Source organism: Castor canadensis, chromosome 18, assembly GCF_047511655.1.
Source record: "Castor canadensis chromosome 18, mCasCan1.hap1v2, whole genome shotgun sequence".
Classification (NCBI taxonomy): domain Eukaryota; kingdom Metazoa; phylum Chordata; class Mammalia; order Rodentia; family Castoridae; genus Castor; species Castor canadensis.
In genome coordinates this window covers 14,027,454-14,051,303 of record NC_133403.1, presented here as the reverse complement: position 1 = coordinate 14,051,303, position 23,850 = coordinate 14,027,454, and the positions used below count along the sequence as shown (strand labels likewise).

At 42.9% G+C, this 23,850-nt stretch overlaps 1 protein-coding gene across 2 annotated transcripts in view; it reads right to left on the bottom strand.

Moving 5' to 3' along the window:
* The window catches only part of Ube2l3 (ubiquitin conjugating enzyme E2 L3), a 62,417-nt gene that overhangs the window by 24,221 nt on the left and 14,346 nt on the right, over window positions 1-23,850 (bottom strand). Inside the window, exon 2 of one of the 2 annotated variants that reach the window (XM_020160751.2) lies at window positions 17,014-17,109. The exons of the other annotated variant lie outside the window; for it this stretch is intronic. Within the exon in view, the coding sequence (XP_020016340.1) occupies window positions 17,014-17,109 (96 nt within the window). The remainder of the gene's footprint in view (window positions 1-17,013; window positions 17,110-23,850) is intronic. 2 annotated transcript variants of the gene reach the window in all.

Here is a 23,850-nt window from a genome sequence, read left to right as displayed (position 1 = left end):
GGCACATCACCCTGAGTTCAAACAACATTACCCTGCCCACCTCAAAAAAAAGGATCAAACGCCTGAAACTTTGAAATTACTAAAGGAAAACACTCCAGATATAGGCACAGGCACTGACATTTTTTTTTTTTGGCAGTACTAGGGTTCACACTAAGGGCTTTGGGCTTGTTAGCCAGGAGCAGTACCATTTAGCCATGCCTCCAGCCTAGGTAGCAACTTTCTGAACAGGACTCCAAAAGCTCAAGAAATAGCAGCAAGAACTGACATAAAGCTCCTGCATAGCAAAGGAAGTAATTACCAATTTCTTCCATTCTACACAATGGAAGAGAATCTTTGCCAGCTATTCAGTATAGTCAAGTTATAGAATCAGTCTAGGTGCCCACCAATGAATGAATGGATAAAGAAAATATGATATACGGGCTGGGGATGTAGCTTGGTGGTAAAGCACTTGCCTAGCATGTGCAAGACCCTGGATTTGATCCTAAGCACTGCAAAAAAAAGAAAAAAGGAAAGAAAAGAAAATACGGGCATGCACGCACGCACGCACGCACGCACGCACACACACACACACACAGAGTATTATTCAGCCATAAAGACAAACAAAATAGTGTCATTTGCAGGAAAATGGAAGGAAAGGTCTGAGTGTGAGATCTTCAGGTGCCATAAACTGTACCTTGAGTAAGCACAGAGAGAGGGAAAGAAGGTCTGAATTAAATTACAAGTGGAGTTTAAATGAGAGTGAAGGGAGGAACCAGAGCTTCCCACGTGCTCTCGGAGGTAACATTAGAGTTGAGGAAGAGCTTCCTTCTTCCAGGGCAGAAAATTAATACCGGGCATCAAAGGCACTTTTATAGTATGCCTACCCTGCACCAAGTCCTTTAGTCAAGCACACCACACTGATCACTACAGGCCAACAGAAAAGAAGGGAAAGGGGGAAAAGAAAAAAACAAAACTAATATGCAGTCAGTCACAGATATCCAAACTTTCCAAAACTTAGGCAAAGTTTTAGGTTTTTCTACAAGTGGGGAAAAAAGGTTTTAAGTTGAGCTGAAATTCACATAATGTACAGCTAATTATTTTACAGTCATGAGTCAGTGGCCTTCAGTCTATTCACAATATCACATTTGTGAATACACTGAAGGGGACCATTTTTGTGGAGCCAGAAAAACACAAATAGAAGACTAACACAATACAATGCTGCAGAATAAATGAAACTTCTGCTTCAATGGGGGCTTTGGGAGCTTGGCCAGAAGTAGACCAATCCACATAGGAGGGAGAAGACAGGAGCTGAGGTCTGAAGGAGCAACTACAGGGAGAAGGCAGGACATGGCAGCTACTCCCCAGGCAAGTTGAGAAAGCACATTCTAATTTTGATTTTTCTTTTCTCTCCCTCTTTTTGGGTTTTAGAGACTGGGTCTCACTATGTAGCCCAGGCTGATCTCAAACTCTTGATCCTCCTGCTTCAGGCTCCCAAGTGCTGGAATTACAGGCACTTAACACACCCGGCATTTGTTTCATACATTTTTTCTTTCTTGTTTTGTTTTTTGTTTTTTTTTTTTTCCGGTACTGGAGACTGAATCCAGGGCCTCAGACTTGCTTAGGCATGTGTTCTACCACTTGAGAACATGCTCCCAAACCTTTTGTTTGTATTTTTTGTGATAGTTCTCACTAACTTTACCCAGGCTGGTCTCAAACTCATGTCCTCCTTCTCCTGAGTTGCTGGGATTATGGATCTGTACCACAACACCAAGCTTCATTCTGTTTTCTAAAATCAATGTAGTTACTTTTGTGTCACTGTGACCAAATACGTGACATGTACAACTTAAAAGAGGATGGATTTATTTTGGCTCATAGTTTCAGAGTTCAGTACTTGCCTCTATGTGCTTGAGTAGAATATTACGGTAGTCAGAGTGTGTAGCAGAGGAAATTCAATTCATGTCAGGCAGGAAACAGAAAGAATGGGATCTACTTCTAGGTAGGCACCACCTATTAAAGTTTCTACAGCTTCCCAAAATAAGACCACCAGCTAGGGATCAAGCATTCAAACATTGAAATGTCCTGTGAGGGAACATTTCACATTCTAATCATAATATTCAGCCTCCATATTTACTAAAACAACATTCTCAGCTGTAATCCTGGCTTCTTGGGAGGCAGAGATAGGACTCGAGGCCAGTCTGGGCAAAAAAAAAAATTAGGGAAATCCTCTATCTCAAAGAATAAGCTGGTGACCCCTCAACTTCCTCTTCACCATCACCCCCTAAAAAAAGAACAAGCTGGGGTTTGGTAGAGTGGCTCAACTAGAAGAGTGCCTGCCCAACAAGCATGAGGCCCTGAGTTCAAACCCCAGTACCACCAACAGCTGGGCATTGTGGTCCATGCCTGTGGGAGGCACAGGTAGGAGGATCGAAGTCCGATGCCAGTCTAGACAAAAAACATGAGACCCTATCTGAAAAATAACTAAGCTGGGGGCATGGCTCAAGTGGGCGAACACCTGCCTAGCAAGTACAAGATCCTGAGTTCAAACCTCAGTACTGCAAAAACAAAATAAAAATTTAATTTTCTATACTCCCAGAGAAACCTGTTTCTTGTACAAGACTCAGGATTTGGGCAGGCAGAAGAAAATAAACAGAGAAGTGAGGCCAGCCCTCAGGCATACAACTTGTTGCCACTTTTTAAAAAAAAAATTTTGCCAGGTGCTGATGGCTCATGCCCGTAAATCCTAGCTACTTAGGAGGCAGAGATCAGGAGGATCACAGTTCTAAACCAGTCCAAGCAAATAGTTTGCAAGACTCTATCTCAAAAAAACCTACTTAAAAAAAAAAAAAAAAGGGCAGGAGAGGCTGGTGGAACAGCTCAAGGAGCAGGACCTGTGTTCAGGCCCCAGTACTGGGAAATAAATAAATAAATAAATAAATAAATAAATAAAAAAGGGGAGGTTGGGGATTTAGCTCAGGGGAAGAGCGCTTGCCTGGCAAGTGCATGGCCCTGAGTTCGGTCCCCAAATTTTTTTTTTTTGAGACAAGGTTTTGCTATGTACTCCAAGCTGGTCTCAGTGTCCTACATTACAAGCATGTGGCACCATCCCCAGATATGACCCCCCTTTTTTTTTTCTTTTTTCTTTTTTTTTTGCGGCACTGGGTTTGAACTCAGGGCCACTCCTCCAGCCATTTTTCGTGATTGGTTTTTCAAGATAGGATCTTGTGAACTATCTGCCCAGGCTGGCTTTGAATGATGATCCTCATGATCTCTGCCTCCTGAGTAGCTAGGATTACAGGTGTGAGCCACCGGTTCCTGGCTAGCTACTAACTTTTTTCTAGGTTCCTGCACAACACACATACAAGAGCATGTTATGGATCTGCACACATGGCACCGTAACACCCTTTCTTCAGCTCACAATTGTACTGGTGTTAGCCCTCATCACTCGGGTGCTGGTTACAGGGGACTCTACAGTTTACAGGTGTCACATACAAATGTCTTCACAGGGCAGAAACTCTTTGTTCCATTTTGTTTGTAAAGATGATGTCACTATTCTCATTAAGAGTTTGTTTGGCCACTACTAGAGTTTGAACTCAAGACTGTGCATTTGCTAGACAGACGCTCTATCACTTGAGCTACATCCCCAGACCTATCATGAGTGTTTGTGCCAGCACAAAACACCCCACAACTGTATTTATTCAACACAACTTCATCCACTTTCATGTCATGCAGCTGGCAGACTCACTCTTTCTATACAGGGAGGCCACATTTGCACCACTTCAAGGTGGCCACGTAACAGCCACTGCAACTCCATTTCCCATCCCCAGATGCACCTCCCTCCTCCTGAACTTAACCAGGAAGACCAACAAACAGGTGTTTGTCAGCTATAACCTTCAAAACAGACAGTAAGCATTACTTGTAGAAACCAGAATTAAGGAAGAAATGAAGGCTTTTTCAGAAAAGATCTGAGTAGCAGAAGAATTTGTAGCTTTTGTACAATGCACATTTACATAAATGGATTGATTTTTTTTATTGGGTTATTTTTGAAATAGGCTCTCATGAGCTACTGGCTTTGAACCACAATTCTGATCTCTGTCTCTCTGCTAGAATTACAGACATAAGTCACTAATGCCTGGCTGAATTATATTTTGTAAATCAATCAATCGATCTATCTATGTAACTTGGGTAGGGTGGCTTTCATCTAAGGCCAATGTTTTTCCCCTTGAGGAGATTTAGAAATGCTGGAGAATGTCTCCTAGGTTGTCCTAAGGGTGACATGGGTGGCTACTGGCATCTAGTGGACAAAAGGCAGGAAAAATGTCACACAAATAATCCACGAGCACACACCAAAAAGCAGTTTGCAATGCAATCCCATTGAGAAACACTGCTCTAAGAACTATAAAATCAATTTACAAAGTGTGCATGAATGTCTATTATGAGTAACAAACACTTCAAAGTCTTCTCACTGAGACTGACATTTGCACCACAAAAACTCAAGTGGTGAAGACTGTACAAAAAGAGGGACACAATGGCATTCATGAGTCAATAGACAGACTCCCACAGACTGCTAAACCAACAGCCATCTCTATTTCCTTGCTGACAAAATCCCAGTTTTACCTATGTGACCCCAACACACACACACACACACACACACATATACATACATACATACATACATACATACTCAAGGACTATAAATTCTGACTAGTCTAAACCTGTACTGTGTCATATAGTAGCCACCAGCCATTTGTTTCTACTGTGTACTTGAAAATTGACCTTCCATATTGAGATGCATTTTAACTACATAACATGCCTCCTGGATTTCAAAGACCTTGTACAACTAAAGAATGTAAGATATTCATTAATGAGTATATTAATTACATGTTGAGTAATATTTTTTCTTTTTAAAGTATTTATCAAGGTAGAGACCATGCTTAAAATGCATGAGACTCTGGATTCAATTACCAGCCCCGCTCTGGGGCTCAAATCCAGGGCCTTGAGTATGCCAGGCAAGTGAGCTAAATCCGCAACCCTTTAGTTTTTTGTAGTCCATGCTGCATATAAACTCACTGCAAAGCCTAGGTTGGCCTTGAACTCACATTCCTCTTACCTCTACCTGCTAAGTGATGTGTGTGACACCATGCCAACTATTTTTATGTTGTTTTCCCCCTGCGGTACTGGAGATTGAACTTGGGGCCTACACTTCAAGCCACTCCACCAGTTCTTTTCTTGTGATGGGTTTTTTTTCAAGATAGGGTCTCTTGAACTATTTGCCCAGGCTGGCTTTGAACCAGGATCCTTATGATCTCTGCCTCCTGAGTAGCTAGGATTACAGGCGTGAGCCACCAGCACCTGGCTATTATTAATTTTTAATGTGACTAGAAAATTTAAAATTACAGTCATGGTCACATTATGCTCCTACTGGATAGCACTGCCTGTTGTGCTACTTCCTGTACTCCGGCCAGTAAAAGATGTGGGTTGATGATGTGTCTTTGTTCTAAATAATGAAATGTGGGGGAGTCTATACAGGGATCAAGGGATGGGCATCTTGGTTTTTGGTCACACCAAACTATGTATGATAAAACTTCATGTTTAACTAAACACATACAAGTAAAACTGGAGAGATGTGAATAAGGTTATGAATTAGCTCCCTGTCAATTTCCTGTTTATGATATTATGCTACAGTTATGGAATATGCTATCTTGGAGGAGAGTATGGGAAAGATGCTGGAGATCTCTCTGAATTATTTCTTACAAATGTATGAGAATCTACAATTGTTTTGAAGTTAAAAGCTCAAAAAGAGAGAGAGAGAAACAGAGAGAAGATGTCCTTCCCCAACACTGCCAGGTCTGCACAGGTCTCTCCTGGCCTATAGCAGCTACCTGACGACCAGATGCAGAGCTGGACTGAATGGAATGAAAGACAGAACAGAGAGACAGGCAGAATCTAGGTTCACCACACTGAGGAAGTGGATTAACCAACACAAAGCAGCCATTTCAGGAATTTGTCAAGTCCAATAAGCTCCCTTTTCTAAGCAAGCTGAGTTGCGGGTTGCCTCACTAGTATGAATGGTGACTGGAGGGAACACCAAGAAGGGTGTAACTTACTGAGACCAGGGGATGAGCACCAAGAGAAGACACAGGAGGAGGAAGAAGGGAGCCCTGGTAGAAGGGGTACCTATGGCTTTGGGGGCAGGAAGTGGTGTGACCATTCCTGAAAAGTCTGTCTTCCACTGATATTTAATTCAACAGTTAGTTCTGAATGCCCAGCCTTGAAACAACTCAGTCAACTAGAGGAAGGCACTGACATGCAGCCCAGAGGCTGAGAAGCACAGGTGTTCCAAAGAATATGGTCTCTGAGTCCATGGAGGGAACACCTAAGAATGAATTTGCAATGTGCTGCAAAGAACCTTGGAGACAGAAAAGTCTGCAAAGGCAAGGGCATGCTGCAAAGAACCTTGGAGACAGAAAAGTCTGCAAAGGCAAGGGCAGTTCCAGTTTTTGAAGTGGATAGTATCTGTGTACTTGCTGACTATTCCCAGAAATGGTCTATAAGGACTCAAAAGAAGCTGGAGTGTATGGGCACTAAAAGGGGAGCAATGAGCCCCAGGAGCCAGAATGGGGCCAGTGACACTGTCACTGTCACTGATTTCAGTCCTACGATGGAAGGGAAGGGACGAGAGAACAGGAGAGGATGCACCAAGGCACCCCAGAGAATCTCATTTTATTTTAAATACAATCATTGAGGCAGGCTTTGATACAAAAAGCCTCAAGGATACAAATATGACTCATATGTCCACTCTCCTAAAATACAAAGGCAAAGACATCCAGGGGCAGCCCTGTAGCATTCACCACAACATCAGCTAAATAAAGCACGTACTCTGTGCCAGGCCCAGGGCATAAACAACTTATGTAGTCCTCCTGACTGCTGCCAAGAGGCAGGTGCTTATTATTAGCTCCACTTTACAAATGTGGAAACTAGGGAGCAGTTAGCTGGAATATCGTCACCACTGTAATGTTTCCACCTGTGCATGCACGTATTACCTTCCGTAGAAGGTAAGATAATCCCCACAAGTTCAAGGGTGAAGAACACAGACACAGGAGCAGCTAAGGCAAGAAAGGAATGCGAGTAAGGATGAATTCTTAACTTTTACCATCATTCAAATCAGGAAGAAATTAGAAAAGAGTGAAGAGCCAACACACACCAAGAAAACAAGACTATGACTTCTGTAACATAAACACAGAAAGTACCATAAAAGTAAAAATTAGCAAATCAGCACACATAAAGAATCAATTTTTATTTTCTTTGGCAGTACTGGGGTTTGAACTCAGGGCTTCATGTTTGCTAGGCAAGCACTCTAACACTTAAGTCACTCCACCATTCTTTTTTATGTTGGGTATTTTCAAGATAGGGTCTCGTGAACTATATGCCTGGGGCTGGCTTTGAACCTCCATCCTCCTGAGTAGATAAGCATGAGCCACCAGCGCCCAGGGAAGAATGAAGTTTCTAAGCCAGTATGACCATCTTAGTAAAACTGACAGTAATCTGGTCCTTAATGAAATCTACTCAATCCTAGTTAAAAAAGAAAAATGTGGGGCATGACACCAGAAAATTGGCACAGCAGACAGCTCCAAGCTTCCCTCTGCAGAAAATGTTAGAACCAACTTTGTCAGAACTCTGGCAAACAGTCAAAAGATTTACAGTAACAAAAGACAGAAACCAACTAAATGACAGAATTCAGAAAGTGACAGCACTAAATCACAGAATCTAAAAAGAGGCAGCTAAACAATGTAGGAAAATGTTTGGGTGATTTCTCTTGCCTTCGTTCCATCCCCTCCATCACAGCATGACGAGTGGCCTTATGAACAGAGCCTCCTTTCCCACTGTGAGACCCCGGTCCTTGTCCCAGAGGGAGGAACACAGACTTTAATGGCAAAATATTGTGTTTGTAGGTTCTAATCTATTGAGGGGCTACCTCAAGGACAGGTGCTAATTTCTGTTTTACCTAACCTGGAATCCACACAGGGTGGAAAAGCAGCAGGTAGTGCTCAAAATTACTCCACCTGTCATTCTCATTCTCTCTCTAGAGATGACCCTGTTTCCATCTATTGAAAGTGTATTATTTTCCTAATAAACTTTACTGTCATATTGACTACACTTCATTGTCTTGCCTGGATGCAAGAACCAAGGAATGTTCCCAGGAGAAATGGAAGTTGTGTTCTTCAACTATTACTCATGAGGAGGACTAACCACCAAAGAACAAAAATTTCAAGGAGAGATTTCGTAAAAATGTTTTTCTCTGCACAATTCTTGTCGTTTGTGATCCATCCTGTGATACAGACAATAGATATGTGTGCTGTGATCAAGACATCACCCAAATTTCTACTTACTACAATAAACGAGCCTCCTGCCTCCTTTAATTTTCTCTAAGAAGTAAAACAAACAAGCAAACAAAAAAAAAAAAAATACTCCACCTACAGCAAAACATATTATATCAATAACCTGCCTAGTCAATAGCCATACTACGTATGGTGGCTCATGCCTATAATCTCAGCTACGTGAGAGGCTAAGGCAGGAGGATCATGAGTTTGAGCTGGCTGTGTCTTTAAAAAAAAAAAAAAAAAAAGGAAAAAGAAAAAGCCAAGGAGAAAGTTTATTTAGGAAATTAGGGCATCAAAGTGTTCAGATATTATTTATCTGAGCTGGGGATATGTATATCAAATGGTACAGCATTTACCTAGAGTGCATAAGATCCTGAGTTCAATCCACAACACTGAAAAGAAAAACACTGCTGCTTCAAAAATGTTCAAATACACTAGGGCACTGAAAAAGACACACATATGCCTATGACAGGACACATGCTCAGAAAAGGACCCTAAGAAGACCTTAAGCTCTCACCACTAATTTACTCAGTAAAGGCAGGAAGTCAGGTTGAGCCCTAGCTAAAGTGTTACAGAAGCACCCTCAACCAGAGCCAATCTGCAAAGACTGAGGGGTGTTCAGTGTCTGTGATTTTAAAAAACTCCTACCATTCAAGGGTATTTCAATCTAAATGTTGGCTGAATACAAGTGAAGCCTTCAACAGTGAAGAACAGAAAACTCCAGGGTATTGGAGAGAATCTGATATCCACATAATATCAGAATGTTCAGTTTTCAGTTTTGTTGTGCTGAGATCAAATCAGATTTAAGCAAGTAGAAGAAAGAATAAGTAAACTTGAAGACAGGACAGCTAAAATGATTGAGTCTGATAGAAAGAAAAAAAGAATAAAGGGCATGGTGGTGCTTGCTTGTAATCCCAGCACTTGTAAGGTTGAGGCAAAAAGATAGGAGGAAGTTTGTGGCCAGCCTGGGCCACATAGCAAGATTAAAGGCAAAGGAAAAGAAGGAAGGGAGGAGAAGGAAAGGAAAGGGAGGGGAGGATGATGTCGCTATTGGAAGATTGTGTCAAAACTGTGACAGTGAGCATATGACCTAATTCCTATGTGCATCCCTGCACCATGGTGTACATATGTGATGAGTATAACTATGGATCTCAACAGGGTTGCTGTCTGATCTGTAGAGGTCCTCGAGTCTCTGATGCCTATTATTGTAAAGAGTGCACCATCCAGAGGAAGGGTATAAGTGATTGGTGGGTGTTCCTTCCTCCTGCTATGAAGCTGCTGCAGTTACCAGAAAAGACACCTACTACCAGCAGAAAGGCAGAGGAGGCTGGAGTTGTGGCTCAAGTGGTACAGTGCTTGCCTAACACACAAAAGCCCTGAGTTCAAACTCCAGTACCGTGCAAGAAAGAAAGGGAAGGGGGCATGGAAGGAGGGAGGGAAAAAACCCAAAGGGATTTATCCTAGAAATGCTACAGTAGTTTAACATTTTAAGAAAATCAATCAAGCCAGTCTCACCAAAAAAAAAAAAAGCGGGGGTTTGAAGGAACGGCTCAAGTGGTAGAGCACCTGCCTACCAAGCACAAGACTTTGAGTTCAAACCCTAGTACTGTGAAAACAAACAAAAAATAAATAAACAAATGAAGCCATTCAAACTGGAAAGAAGTCAAAGTATTTCTGTCCAGAACTGACCTGATTTCACATTAAGAAATCCCTAAAGGTTCCAGAGGGGGGAAAAAAAAGCTATGATGAATTCAGCAAATTGCAGGATACAAAATGAACACACAAATCAGTTGCATTTCCACATACACACAAACAATGAAAAATTCAAAATGGAATTCCTGCTCCCACTAAGGACTGAACTCAGGGCCTCAAACAAGCTTTACCACTTCAACCACCCCCAGCTCTTTTGATTTTGTTTTTCAGATAAGGTCTCACTAACTTTGCCTTGGCTGACCTCGAAATTGAGATCCTCCTGCCTTCACCACCTGAATAGCTGGGATTACATGTGTGAACTGCCATGCCCAGTGCCAATAAGGGAATTAAGTAAAGAATTCCATTTATATTAGCATCAAAAAACAATAAAATACCTAGGAATGAATTTAATCAAGGAAGCTGTTACAGACTGAATGCTTGGGTTGCCCCAAAATTTATATATTCAAGCCCTAACCCCAATGTGGCTATATTTGTAGTAGTAAGTAACTAAAGTTAAAAGAGGTTGGGTGGGACATGACTCAAGTGGTAGAACACCTTTCTAGCAAGTGCAATACCCTGAAGTTCAAACCCCAATATGTCCAGAAAAAGAAAAAGAAAAAAGAGGTCATAAAAGTGGTACCCTGATCCAACAGGATTTGGATCCTTATAAAAGGGTTGGCACACTGGCTCAAGCTGTAAGAGACCCTACCTAGTAAGAATGAAGCCCTGAGTTTAAATCCTAGTGCTATCAAAAGAACAAAACAAAACAAAACAAAAAAAAAGAGAGAGGGACAACAAGGAAGAGTTCTCCAATCCCCCTCTGGGAGAGGTAGTTAAGGGAAGGCAATGTGAGGATATAGCAGGAGGGCTGCAAGCCAGGAAGAGTCACTGCTGGAAGCCAGCCCTTCAGGACCTTGACATGGAACTTCTAGCCTTCACAGCTCTAAGAATATACATTTCTGTTGTTTAGACAAAGATCAGGAGGATTGAGGTTTGAGGCTATCACATGCAAAAGTCCACAAGACCCCATCTCAACCAATGAGGCTGGGCACTATGGCATATGCCTATCATCCTAGCTACATGGGATCACAGTCCAGGCTGGCCCAGGCATAAAGCAAGAACCTATCTCAAAAAATAACCAAAACAGAATTTTTATTCCCATTTCCTGTGTGGAGAGCAAGAAATATTTCTCCCTACTTTATCCTGCTACACTAAAATAAATCCTTGCTGAAACTTAAAAAAATGCAAAATGGGCTAGAGGCATGGCTCAAGTGGTAAAGTACTTGCCTAGCAAGTATGAGGCTCTGAGTTCAAACCCCAGAATCACAAAAAACAAAACAAAAAAAAAGTTTCAAATTAGGAGTCTTTGCTAATCAATCGATTGATAGTGCTGGGGCTTAAACTCAGGGCCTCACACTTGCTACACAAGGGCTATACTACTTGAGCCATTCTACCAGCAAAACTAGGAATCTTTGAACAAACAAATTAAGAAGAAAATAGTAAGGCTGGCAGAGAGGCTCAAGCAGTTAAGAGCGCCTAACAAGCAAGTATGAAGCCCTGAGTTCAAAACCAAAAGAAAACAGTAGGCTGAATAATATTTTCACCATACAGGATTAATATACAGAATTCCTGTAACTTAACAAAGAAACATACTAAGACTAATAGATAACAGACTGCAGAGATATAAGTGAAAAAAGTGTCAACCAAGCTGGGTTAGGTGGCTCACTCCTATAATCCTAGCTACTTGGGAGGCTGAGATCAGGAGAATCGAGATTCGAGCCCAGTCCAGGCAAACAGTTTGCAAGATCCCATCTCCAAAATAACCAGAGCAAAATGGAATGGAGGTGTGGCTCAAGCAGTAGTGTGCCTGCTTTGCAAGCACTTGCTTTGGAAGCATGAAGCCATTCAAACCCCAATCCCACCAAAAAAAAAAGAAAGAAAGAAAGAAAAAAATCAAATAGGATAACAAAAGTAAAAATTCAAATCAAATTGGCAACAATGACCCTTTTGTGTATGTTTGTTTCATAAACTTTTTGTTACTTATTGAAGAATAATCTTCCTGAGGGCCCAGGAAAGCCTTACTTACCTTTAATAACAGGAACACTATGCCATCTAAATACATAACATACATTCACTTAACTTTTTCATCATCCTTAAAGTTGAACATCATTCCCATCACAAAAGAGAGAATACCAGAGCCAACTGGTAACATAACCAAGATCTTCAACCCAGTTGGGGGCATGGCTGGGGTTCTCACTTCAGGCAGTAAGACCCCACAGCCTGGGCTCTCAAGTACGTACCACTCAGAATCCTCTTTAAAAATGTAGTAACTCCAAAGAAGCCAAGAACATGCTTAAGCATTTGTGTGACAGTATCCATGGGGTTATAAATTGATATAACCTTTCTGCAAAATAATTTAACAATACAAGTAGTCCTACAGACAGTTTATACGTAATACAACTCCAATCCAAATGGTCAGATACTACGTATAAATAAGTATATACTTTTCTCTTTTTTTGTTGTTTTGTTACTTGAAATAAGGTCTTGTGCTGGAGGCCATGACTCTCCTGCCTCTGACTCCCTAGTGCTGGTGTTACGTGTGTGTACTACCATACCTGGCTTAGATACATTACTTAAACTATAATAGCCAGGCAGGGGGCACCTGTAATTCCAACACTAGGGAGGCTGAAGCAGGAGGATTATGAACTGGAATTCAGAACCTGGGCTATTTAGTGAGTTCCAAGCCTGCCTGGGCTACATAGAGAGACCCTATCTCAAAAACCAAAACGATGGGAGGGACAGAAGGAGGGAGGGAAGGAGAGAGGGAGGTAGATTTCACAATCAAAATCTAAACTAAGTAAAATTCTTTATTCTAGACAATAATCTTGGCTGGATGTTGGTGGCTCAAACCTATAATCCTAGCTATGTGGGAGGCAGAGATCAGAAGGACTGAGGTTTGAAGCCAGCCCAGGCTAATATCATGAGGCCCTATCTCTAAAATACCCAACACAAAAACAGGGCTGACGGAGTGGCTTAAGTGGTAGAGCGTCTAACTAACAAGTGTATTCCTGGCAAAGAAGACTGAGGTAGGGAGCTGATGGTGTGTGGTAGAGCACCTGCCTAGCAACCTCAAGATCCTGAGTTCAAACTCCAGTACTGCAAAAAAAAATAAAGACCGAGCATGCACCCTGGCTTACACAGCAAGACACTATCACAGGGTAAATTCAAGTATGACATACTCTAAGAACTTTTGTAAATGCCACAATGTACTCCCACCCAGCACAATAATTAAAAAAAAGTAGCATTTCATAAAATAAATATTTAAAAAAAAAAAAAAAAAGACGCTATCTCAACAAATAAGTAAAAACAGACTGTACAGAGTGGAGGTGTAGCTTAAGTGGTAGAGCATCTACCTAGCAAGTTCGAGGCCCTAAATTCAAACTCCAGTACCCCGCCCCACACACACACATAGACTATACAAATATTATAGAATACTGTAGCATTAAACATGTTCACGGAGTTTCAAGATATTAACTAAGTTATGAAAGTCTGAAGTAATTATGAAATGTTTTTTTAAAAACTGCATGAAGAGCCAGATGCCATTGGCTCACACCTATAATCCTACCTACCTGGGAGGCTGAGATTGGGAGGGCTGAGGCTCAAGGCCAGCACAGAGGCAAATAGTTCTTGAGACCCTATCTCCAAAATAACCAGAGCAAAATGGACTGGAGGTGAGGTCCAAGCAGTAAGTGTGCCTGCTTTGCAAGCATGAAGCCCTGAGTTTAAACCCCCAATAAAACAAATAAACTATGAAAGGGTTGAAGATACAGCTCAGAGCTGGGCTACAGTGACTCACACTTATAATCCTACTTACTCAGAAGACAGAGATCAGAAGGATCACCATTTGAAGCCAGCCTGAAAAATTGTTCACAAGACCTTATGTCAAAAATACCCAAAACACACCCAAAAAGGATGGCTAGTGGACTGCCTCAAGTTGTAGAGCACCTAGCTAGCAAGGTGAGGCCCTGAGTTCAAACCCCAGTGCCGCAAAAAATAAATAAAAGTCATGAAAGAAGGCCTATGGAAGTATACTAAAGGTTAAGAATGAAAATATTCACTAGGTTAAAAGCTTCAAAAAGGTTCACCGCCCTACCCCAAACTGCTAAAGGGCAGTGTCCAAAAACTTACTAAACTGAACTTAAGGATGAAATTATGATAATTCCTCTCTGAATCTCACATGAAAACATTTTATAGAAAAATAAACATTTAGGGTTGGTAAAGTGGCTCAAGTGGTAAAGCACCTGCCTAGGTGTAACACTTTAGTAAGTGTAAAGCCTGAGTTCAAGCCCCAATAACACACACACACAAAAAGCCCCAAAAACAAACATTTAAGGGGAATAAACCTGAGTCACCATGGTAACAAATCAATCAACGCCTCTTCTAGGAAGCACTCTCAGCCCCACACTCCTTAATGACCAACATCCTGCTGTAAAGAGGCAGGGTGAGGTTGTACCCCAATGGGGTGGGCCTCAGTTGAATCTAGGTAGAGTTTCCCATGCTGTCACAGTCCCTGCAACGAAGGAAGAGCTGAGGTCCAGGTCTGGAATCAAGTGTGAACCTGGGAAGGTCAGCTGCCAAGAATGCTAACAGCTTTATGAGGAAGGAAGAATCCTTCCTTGAAACTCTGCTCTTATCAACCTACAGCCCCTACAAGCTATTAAAGGAAGGAAATAAGAGGAGATTAAGGGTTGGCAAAATGGCTTAAGTGGGAGAGAGAATCAGCCTAGCAATGAGGCCTAAAAGAGTTCAAACCCCAGTACTGCCCTCCAACTTCAAAAAAAAAAAAAAGAGGAGACTGAGAAGACTGAACAGGAATGACAGCAGCCTATTGTGGCTTGCTGTCCCTGGGCCCAGCGCTTCCTCAAATAAAAGGCAAGGTTTTCGCCTGGACACTCCCCAGAGCCTCTGTCAAAGCACACTGGGATCTGAACAGCAGTCTCTATGTTTGCTTAATGAGACCTTATACCACTATTTCACAAGGCTGGCCAACATGAAACCAGAGGGGGCCTTGTGTACTGAAAGAAGAGCCTACTGACAGCGATCTACCTTCTGAGCTGGCCTGTGGTGCCAGGCTAAGTTCAAAGTGTGAAAACATCCTAGCCTCACTATTAATGTTCATTCTTTCCAAAATATATTAATTATTCACTTTTTATATTAGTAGGATATACAAAATCTCAACTAGAAAAGGGACAAGTGGTCAGATGATTCTAGTTGTCCTTCTACTCAACACTTAACAGATCACAATGGCAGAGAAGGGCTGGCCCCTCCTGCCTAGGGGATTCCCAGCTACCTACCCTGTGCAAAAGACTCATCATCAAAGTCAGACTGGATCTCATTTGTATAGTGATTAGTTAAAAGAGGAAAAAAAAAAAAAAAAAGAAAAGACTGGAAGCTCCCAGATTTAAAAATTCTGAGCCTATCTTAGTTATCCAAATGACTACAAAAAAAAACTACAGGACTGGAGGCAGCTCAAGCAGTACAGCATCTTCTTTAAAAGCTCTAAACCCTGAGTTCAAACCCCAATCCCACTAAAAATAAAGAAACTACAAGTCCAATATTTGTTGTTCAAGTTCCTCTAAAAATATAAAGACATGACCTCATAATCAGTATCAAGAAGAAAATACCTACAGTAAACATGTATTCAGCCTCAGCAAAGAAGCCAATCTGTCCATGTGAGAGGATTCTTAGTAACAATGGCAGGACAGTGTCAAGCACCAGGAGAGGGCCTGAGGCTGACAGGAAAAGTAGGGGAGAAAAGGAAAAGAGAAGATGAGTAGATATGGAACAGGAAAGGAGAGCAGAAGGTCAAGGTTGTGAGTTAGGATGGCTAGAAGGCTACACAACATCCCAGTGAGGCCACCTGGAGGACAAACGGTGCAGCTCCAGAAGAGATGGTGTGGATGGAGACAGACACAAATCCTTCAAGGACAGCATGATAACCTATGATGTTAGAAGGAGGGTCTGCAAAGATAAAATAGAAGGAGAGAAAGATAGACTAATTAGACACAAGTTTAAAGTGAGGAGAAAGCAGTAGCAGGTCAGCATGTAGTGAACTGGTTATAGGCCCAGGGACTAGAACACTGCCAGAGGCTCAAAGACTAGGGAGACATTCAAGGGTGAGGCATGTAATGACAGTAGGGAGCCTGTGTGCTTGCTGTAAGTACTTTCAGGAGGATGGGAGAAATGGGCACTACAAACTAGAGTGAAGTACAGGTCAAGTGTCTGGAAGGGTGAAAGGGATCAAAGGATAGAGAAAAGAAGGGATACAAAAATCAAGATGGTAGTAAGACCAAGGCAAAGCCTCTGTTAAGAGAAGCCCAAGCTGTTTGAAGGTAGAACTCCCTGAGACCTGGAGCTGTTGTGGGCAAACACCGGAGGCCCAAGCCCCAGAAAAGTCACTAAGTGAGAGGAACATATAGACAATATATGGGATTTGAGACAAACTGGAGGCACATACTGAAGGGTACAAGGAATAAAGTGTCCAGACAGCTGGAGACACAGATGCAAAACCAAGGAAGAAAGCAAAAGAAGATCCAGAGGGGAACACTGGCCCTCTTCCAAGAGAGGCCAGAGAAGGAAGTCTCATCCTGATAAACAGGGCCAGGCATCCAGAAGCCAGGGAAGATAGATAAGAACAGGAGCACATACTCCTCTTCATTGAAAACTACAGAACTGGAAAGTTTGGAACCCCTAGAATTTAAAAAATCAGTGCCAAGGCATGATTCTACTCAATAGCTGCTACTGAGTAACCTACCCTACCTGTCCCCCTGGAGTCACAGCCCACATCTGTGCATCTGTGGGCTACCCAGACTATGAGCCTACTTAGGAGCACTAAGATAAGGCCAGCAGCAGCATACCACCTGAAAGAATAATCTGATAAGAAGTGGAAGTGTTCAATACTCACAGGAACAATAAGCCCTTGCCAAGTCAATAAATTAGCTTCATCAACCTGGATGTTACGGAAGTTTTTCATTCCACATTTGCGGATCTCTTCAAGCTCCTGTTGGTTAACAAAGCATAAAGGGGTGTCAAATTGGGGAAAGTACCACATATTAAGATCCCTCCTGACTCCCTCCAATTAAAACCAGGTGAGAACATCACCAATGACAACATCTGAGAATGAGGAGTAGACTGTGTCTGGCCAGGTTAAGGAGGCACAGAGCTGGGGTAGTCCCCACTGTGATATTACTGCCTCTACCCCTGCCCTAGACCAAGTCAAGCCCCCACCTTGGTGAACCCACAAACATGAATATGATGGGGGGAACCATACTTCTACAGACACACCACTTTCTCTTTAGGTTGGTCACCATGCCTATTAACCCTCAGTAACTGCACAGGGCAAATAGGCAGCAGGGGCTAACCTGAAGCACTATAGACCTCATTTCTTCCAAACAAGATTTATTAAGTGCTGGCTATGTATTGGAAGCTGAGAATATAAAGATGAATAAACCTGAGACTAGAAGTCAGCCAAAGACAAACGCATACCCACAAACTTTCCTACCCAACACCATGAGTACAATTTCAGGACTCCATCCCAAAATGGGTACAAGCAAAGAGAACCACCACCCCGTCTCGGATGGGTGGGGCTAGGAAACATCACTGAAGACTAGGTTTTCTCAGCTGCCAAAAGGGTAATAAGACCCAGAGCTGCAGACTATGAAGAGGGAAACCTTTTGCAAATAACAAGAGTTCTTGCAAATATAATATACATAAGTCAATGCAGCAAATGCCATTTCACCCAAAAAGGTCAGCCATCATAACTGATTACTTTAGGACCTTGGCCTAAAATGTCTTTAGAACTGTCTGTCACTTGCTTTTGGACTACGCACCAGCCTAACATTTCCCATTGCCTCTTCAACACAAGTGAATGTCAGCAGGCATGATAACCCAAGCCACCCAGGATACATCCTACCACCCACACATCGAAAGGCCAACTTTCATCCAAGCTCAAACACCTGGAGTGCCACTCCCACTACTACCTTAATTAAGCCTCCATCGACTGGCTCCCCTGAGGGTGCCTTCTTTTCTACAACCCCAGTGCCACTTCACTGAGCCCTGCCTCCTCTGCCAGGTGCTTCCTCTCTGGACTAGCCCACACACCTTCTAGCAAGGGAAGGTCCCTCCTTATGCAGAGCCATGGCTCACAACTGCACAGGGGTACCTTATGGGTTCCTGACACCATCAAGCCCAAAAGATCCTTTGCACTCCATACTCCCATCACACCGCAAAAGCTTACAAGGTACACTGATGCTACATAGGGATAGAAGGAATAATTAATTCCCAAGGAAGGGGGAAGCAGGTAGAGTCAGTGTTACAGTTCTGAGCTGGGAATGGGAGCCTGGCCCAGAGTGGGCTCAGGAGGAAAGAACATTGAAGAAATGTTAAAAACAGAAGTTTCATGACATGTGGTAGGCACAAGTATTTTCCCACAGGTGCTCACTGCTTGTCAACCTAGGCCCACCACAATCATCTGGACTTGGGCCCAGTCCCAGAAATTCTGGTCCAGCAAGTGTAGGTGGAGCCTGAATGTGGGAAGTTTTAACATGTGGCACAGGGAGAGGAGAGGCACCGTCACACAGAGCAACAGTCCTTTTTGGTACTGGGGTATGAACTGCACACTTGCTAGGCAGGTGCTCTACACTTAAGCCACACCTCCAGCCCACAAATCTGTATTTGTTTTTCGGTTTTTTTTTTGCAGTACTCAAAATTGAAGTCAGGGCCCTGAACTTGCTAGGCAAGTCCTCTACCGCTTGAGCCACAACACACCCTCAGTTTGTTAATGAGTCCACTTCTTTCTCTTTCTTTTCCTTTCTTCCTTCCTTCTTTCTTTCCTTCTTCTCTCTCCCTCTCTCTCTCTCTCTCTTTTCCCCAGCCCTTTCACTATTCAGACAAGGGTTTTGCACCCAGGGAGAGCCTTGGACCACAATCCTCCTACCTAGCCTCCTATATACCTGGGATTACAGGCTTAAAACACCAAACTCAGATTATTTTGTTGAGATGAGCTCTTGCTAACTTTTTTGCTCAGGCTGGCCTCAAACCTCTGGTCCTCCAAAGTATTTGGGATCACATGCACGCACAACACCACCCAGTCCTCAAAAAGAGTGGATTTCTAAGAAAGGCCTAGCACTAATGGCAGGACCTATAACCCCTGACTGCACTGGGGGATGGTGTGGCCTGGCTCCTGTACAAAGAAAGCATGGAATCTGAGGAACCACTCCAAACCTGCCAGCATTTCATCTTGTTCCTACTGCTGATGCCCAGTACTCATAGTCTCCCTTGGAGACTATGAAGTCTAGACAGACTCAAGAAGGACAAAAAGCCCCATACTCCACCATGGCCCCCCCCCCATCCATTTCCCAAATAGAATGTCAGCTCCATGAGGGCAAAAATCAGGAAGCCCTAATACTGCCAGGAGCAATAGTGGGGCTCAGACATTTGTTTAATGACTAAGTTAGTGAATGGCTAGAAGTTGGGGATTTGGGAGTAAAAAAAGGACTCAGCATAAGAAATATTCTCTATAAATAGTGCACCAAAAGCTGCATTCTGGTCCTTGGCTCAAGATAACAGAGTAAGATTCTTGGGTAGGGACAGAAGATATCATAGGCCTTACAGCTTGAATCCTACTAAACTACCAAAATGTTTTCAACCAAATACAGACAGGAAAAAAATATTCCAGATATAACTTCAAAATGTAGACAACCAAGAAAGAAAAAACAAAGGTGAAGATATCCAATATTCATGGAAGAAATTAATTTTTAAATAATCTACAAATATACTTTATGGCTTCAGAACTCTATATACTAACAATATGAAGTATGGCTGATAAAAGGAAGAATGTAAATTACACAAGAATTACAAAAATATGGCAAAATGGACTCAATTCTAGCAAGGTAATAAAAAAACTGTATCTTGCCAGGCGCCAGTGGCTCACAGCTGTAATCCTAACTACTCAGGAGGCAGAGATCAGGAGGACTGAAGTTCAAAGCCAGCCCAGGCAAATAGTTCACAAGACCCTATCTTCAAAAACCCATCACAAAAAAAGGGCTGGTGGAGTGGCTCAAGGTGTAGGCCCTAAGTTCAAGCCCCAGTACTGCACATACACAAGAAAAAACAAAAACAAAACAAAAAAAATGTATCTTGCACAAGAAAAAGGAGGAACTTGTGGGCCTTGGGTGCATGGAGAGCAAGCACCTAACAGTACTATGCCGTCAAGCAAATGCTTAGACAAAGATGAAAGCTAGACTACTGCAGGAGGAAGCTCCAGGCCTCCTGGCCACAGAACAAAGGGCCAAACTGTTGAGAGTGAACCTGGGAGACTTAGGGAACCCAAAGCAGGATGATCAATTTATTTCACTGTCAGGTTAAGCTCTCCCAAGAAGGAAGAGGAACCCGCTTTGCATAATTATAACCAACAAGGAAGAACTGGCAACAAGCAGAAGAAGTTAGAAAAACCAAGAGAGACAAACAAGTCGTGTTATCTTCAGACAATGTTGAGCATCCCATAGGGGGTTTCTCAACACAGTGACAACAGCATCCAGTCCAGGTCCATGCACTTAAGCAACCTGAACCCTACCCATGAGACAGATGCCAGGCATTGTGATACCACTCCACCCAGATTTCCCAACATCCTCAATTGAGCCCTAGCTACAAATCACTGGCACTACCAGTCATCAGGATGCTAAAAGTCCTGCATTGCACAAGATGGCCCTGAGGACAAGAACTGTTCCGCCTGAAAAATGCCAATCATACTTCCTCCACTTAGGAAAACGACTTGAAGATGGATTCTACTCATTGGGAGAAAAGACAAGTTCCACTTAAAGATCTGAGACTCAAAAGCACAAGATGACCCAAACCCTCAAGATGGCAAATCCTCAAGCAAAACTGTACCCCTGTAACTGAAGATAATGAAAAATTGGGGAAAAAATTTAAAGAAACCCATGTGAATTCAAAGAAGCTGAATTCAAGAGGCTATCATCAGTGAGGGAGGGAACTGAGAGCAGTCCAGCTCTAGGAGAAGAGAGTCAGGAAGACCAAAGACAACAACGACAGAAGCTTACTAAATATGCTTCCACAAATGTTTGGTTCAGTTCTGCTCAAAGCCAGAAGCCGCCTAAGATCAGCTGTTCGAGCTGATTGCACAAAACTGACAAACCAAGGGATGAGTTTGAGGGAAAGCAGAATCAGCCTACTTGCTTGTCCCTTCTCTTGGGAGCAGCGAGCAAGCAGGTTTCCCAGCCTAGGACAAGCAGTGCAGGAAGGAAAGCAACACTTCTCAAAATGGAGTCCAAAGAGGATTTCAGTGTATGGAGGGAAATGGAGAAACTTGGGTACTGCCCAGTTGTTTGTTTAGATTGTTTTTGTGGTGCTGAGAATCAAACCCAGGGCCTCATGCATGCTAGGCAAGTGCTCTACCACTGAGCTACAACCCCAGCCCAGACAGCTAAATGCTCACATGCTGCCAAGGGGCCAAGTGTGGCATGTAGCAGAAAGAGATCACACACAACCCAAAAACTGGGCCCTGCTCCATGCAGAGGGCTACAACTCCAGCTGCTCTCATCCCCAACTCATGTGCATTTTGGTAAAGTAGTCAACAAAGCCTGTTTCTTTTATGGGAAGGGTCTTCCCAGGAGGCATAGCAAGTTAATTATTCAAAATGTCCCCATGCAATCCATTCAAGGGCAGTGATTCGTAACTACTTTGTGGTTAAGGTCCTCTTTAAGAAATCCAAAAGCAAGCCTGGTGCTGTTGGCTCACGCCTATAATCCTAGCTATTCAGGAGGCAGAGATCAGGAAGTGCCAGGCTAGGCAAATAGTTCACAAGACCCTATCTCAAAAAATCCTATCACAAAAAATTGGGCTGGTGGAGTGGCTCAAGGTGAAGGCCCTGAGTCCAAGCCCCCAGCACCACAAAAAAAAAGAAAGAAAGAAAGAAATCCAAAAGCACCAGGCAACAGTGGCTCACACATGTAATCCTAGCTACTCAGGAGGCAGAGATCAGGAGGATGGCTGTTCAAAGACAGCTGGGGCAAATGGCTCATGAGACCGTATCTTGAAAATATCAAACACTAAAAAGGGCTAGCAGAGTGGCTCAAGCAGTAGAGCTCCTGCCTAGCAAGCATGAGTCCTGAGTTCAAGCCCCAGTATTGTGATCCCCTAAAAAAAAGAAACTCAAAAGTATTAACTATGACTCCTCCTCCTCCCCAAAATATGCTGGAACCTGTTCTTCCTGCGATTCCAATTAAGACCCTTTGGTGCAATCCAAATGAGCAACAAACAGAATGCCAGAACATTGGCCTGATGACTTACTCCCGCTGAATTCATCCCCAGGATGACTCTCAGAAGGACTTCCCCAACTGCCCTGTCAGTACCAGACCCCATATTCAAAGCCTGCTCATCTTTCAAGGTCCTTCCTTTAAGAAAGTCCCTAGAGTCCTGGGTAACAGTGATGTTCTTTTCTCAACAGGTACCATAATATTTACAGGCAAGATAGGTAAAGAGAGCTTGGGTCAAGGACCACAAGTTTGCTCCACGTTTAAAATCCATGCTACCTCAAGCTGTTCAGAGCCAGTGTTCCAACTGGACCCCACATGTTAAGAGAGTCACATGAAACAGAGACTGCTGAAGACACCAGAATCACAAGGACCATGTTCTACCAGGAACAATAAAAACAACAAAAAGATTTCCTGCCTAGAGAAGAGATTTGAAGGCAACATACATCTGTTTTCAAACATAGGGTTCAATTGTGAAAGGACTCAACTTAATTTTTTTTGGTGATAGTACTGGGTTTGTGCTTGCTAGGCAGGTGCTCACTACTTGAGCCATGCCCCCAGCCCAGGACTCAACTTTCTACATGAGAAAAGAAAAAAACAATCAAGGACAGGAAAGTATCCCATATAGCTTTGGGCTCAGGGCCAGAACATTCTAGCATTTAATGCAACTTCCTTGTGGCCCATGCCAGGGAGACAGCAAGGTGTCACATCACTGAAGACATTCAACTGGACGGAGGAAACTGAGCAGTCACTCACCAAGGCTGTCAGGAAAAAGCTGCTTGTGACAACAAAGCTGTATTTGATTTTTTTTTTTTTTTTAAATTGGGACTGGGGTTTAAACTCAGGGCTTTCCAAAGCAGGTGCTCAGCTGAGCGACAGTGGCTTACACCTGTAATACTAGCTACTCAGGAGGCAAAAATTAGGAGGATTGCAGTTCAAAGCCAGCCTGGGTAAATAGTTCCCAAGACCCTATCTCGAAAAAACCCATCACAAAAAAGGGCTGGCAGAGTGGCTCAAGGTGAAGGTCCTGAGCTGAAACCCCAATACCACACACACACACACAAAAGTAGGTGCTCTACCGCTTGAGCCACAACTCCAGTTCAGTGTTCTCTGGTTATTTTGGAGATGGGGTGTTGTGAACTATTTGCCCAGGCTGGCCTCAAACCACATCCTCCCAAACCTAATCTCAGCCTCCCAAGGAACCCCCAGTGCCTGGCTTCTGTGTTCTTGAGTCCTTCCCAAAGCCAATGCACAGGAGCAGGTGAACAGACATATAGAAGAATGGTCAGTGAGGCCAAGTCAGAGATGCTTCAGATGTCAAACCAATGCTAGGAACAACAAGTCTCTATACAATGGTGTTTACATAGTGTAAACAAGAGCATCCAATACTACCACATCCAATACTACCAAGTCATTTTGTATCTTTTTTTTTTTCTTTTTTTGGGGGAATGGTACTGGGGTTTGAACTTAGG